The 1,459-nt window shown below is 33.2% G+C and overlaps 1 protein-coding gene and 1 long non-coding RNA gene across 3 annotated transcripts in view; one reads left to right on the top strand and one right to left on the bottom strand.

Moving 5' to 3' along the window:
• The window catches only part of LOC102675052 (Down syndrome cell adhesion molecule-like protein Dscam2), a 70,837-nt gene that overhangs the window by 15,095 nt on the left and 54,283 nt on the right, over nucleotides 1-1,459 (bottom strand). The window contains exon 12 of one of the 2 annotated variants that reach the window (XM_031511980.1): nucleotides 1,272-1,459. This exon is cut by the window's right edge and continues 30 nt beyond it. The exons of the other annotated variant lie outside the window; for it this stretch is intronic. Coding sequence (XP_031367840.1) covers nucleotides 1,272-1,459 — 188 coding nt within the window. The remainder of the gene's footprint in view (nucleotides 1-1,271) is intronic. 2 annotated transcript variants of the gene reach the window in all.
• Nucleotides 7-1,037, top strand: LOC102676831. The gene is made up of 2 exons (XR_422222.2): nucleotides 7-434; nucleotides 504-1,037. It is a non-coding gene; the product is annotated as an uncharacterized LOC102676831 (long non-coding RNA).

Raw genomic sequence — 1,459 nt, 5'->3', positions numbered from 1 at the left:
TATATATATATATAAATATATTATGCAGATAGAAAAAATCACAGCTATGTCATAATAAAAAAGAGCATGCAGAATAAAAGTGTATTGATGCTCACATACACGCACGCACGCAGGCCAGAAGAGAGTTTCATTTTTGTTCGTACACATCGCCATTATCATTGTCATTATATATATATATTTTTTTAGTTTTGCTTGGTTGGTTGGTTGCTTGCTCCGTTTTAAAAAACGAGTAAAAATAAGGAAAGGTGCAAACTGTTACCTTTATTATTCGGTCAAGTCAAGCAAACCTCGGGGGTCCACGAGATACCGACGCATTCCCAGAGAGCCAAAGCAACGTAAATGTAATACACACTGTGTCTGAGGAACAGGGAATTTTCTGGATTTCAAGGAGAATAGGATAGATTCAATGAATTTAGAAGGTTCGATAATGAAACGTGCGTGATCTCGCTACGAATAAATTCTCATAATTAATCTTATATCTCTATATATAATTATAATTTCAGGATTATTAGTTTATAGCTTGCCTTTAATTCGTACGAGAACACTACGACGATTAATGATGGTAATGCAGGAATCGAATTAGTAAAGCATTATGACGTGATTCGATGGTTATGGATATTGATTATGGCAATTCGGATAAAGATGGATTTGTTTAATCTTTCAAGATGTATAATTCAGGATATTCAAGGATGATCTCGACCTCGACGTTATTTTTTATTATAAAATACATATTCGTTGGAGAATTCGCATTTATTAAATTTCGAGTTTTCAATAATCTCTTAAGACGCAATAAAATTTTCAGTGGCAAAAAAAATATTTAAATACTAAATTTAAATACTACTAAATACGCTTAATCAAATATCTACTAAAAATTAATTAATAATTACAAATTCTAAATAGCTGGACTAAAGTTATTAACAATAAACTCAATTAAATAACTCTCTAAAAAGTTTGCGAACAAAAAACAAATAACAAATATTCGTCAGACTATTATTAGACTATTATTAATTCTAAAAATAAAATCCAACAAATACAAATCCAAAAATAAATTATGTTATTAGAAACAAAGCACTCGTTATTGGTTAAAAAAAAAAAAGAAAAAAGAAAAGAAAAAAACTTTAGCAAAAAAAATTTCTCAATCTATATAAAATATAAGATAAGAAATATTCCATCCGGGTTTCCGTCGAGATCGATAGAAAGATAATGATATATCAGATCGATTTTAGGTTTTCAGGATAATGATGGAAAAGGGTCGCCGATCATCTAGTTACCTTTTACCTGTAGCTTGGCCGTGTACCTGACCTCGGCGGCGGGGTTCGCGGCGACGCAGGTATAGTCGCCGGAGTGCTCGGCCGCGAGGTTCGTTATACTGAGGAGGCTCGAATAAGGATCCAGTTGGGAGATGTTTGCGGAAGCAAGATTCGGCGGCAAAGGGAAAGGGCTTTGGCCGTCTTTTAGC

The sequence above is a fragment of the Apis dorsata genome, unplaced genomic scaffold (genome assembly GCF_000469605.1).
Source record: "Apis dorsata unplaced genomic scaffold, Apis dorsata 1.3 scaffold_376, whole genome shotgun sequence".
NCBI lineage: Eukaryota > Metazoa > Arthropoda > Insecta > Hymenoptera > Apidae > Apis > Apis dorsata.
The sequence above is the reverse complement of the archived record's forward strand: the minus strand, read 5'-3'. Positions and strand labels throughout refer to the sequence as shown.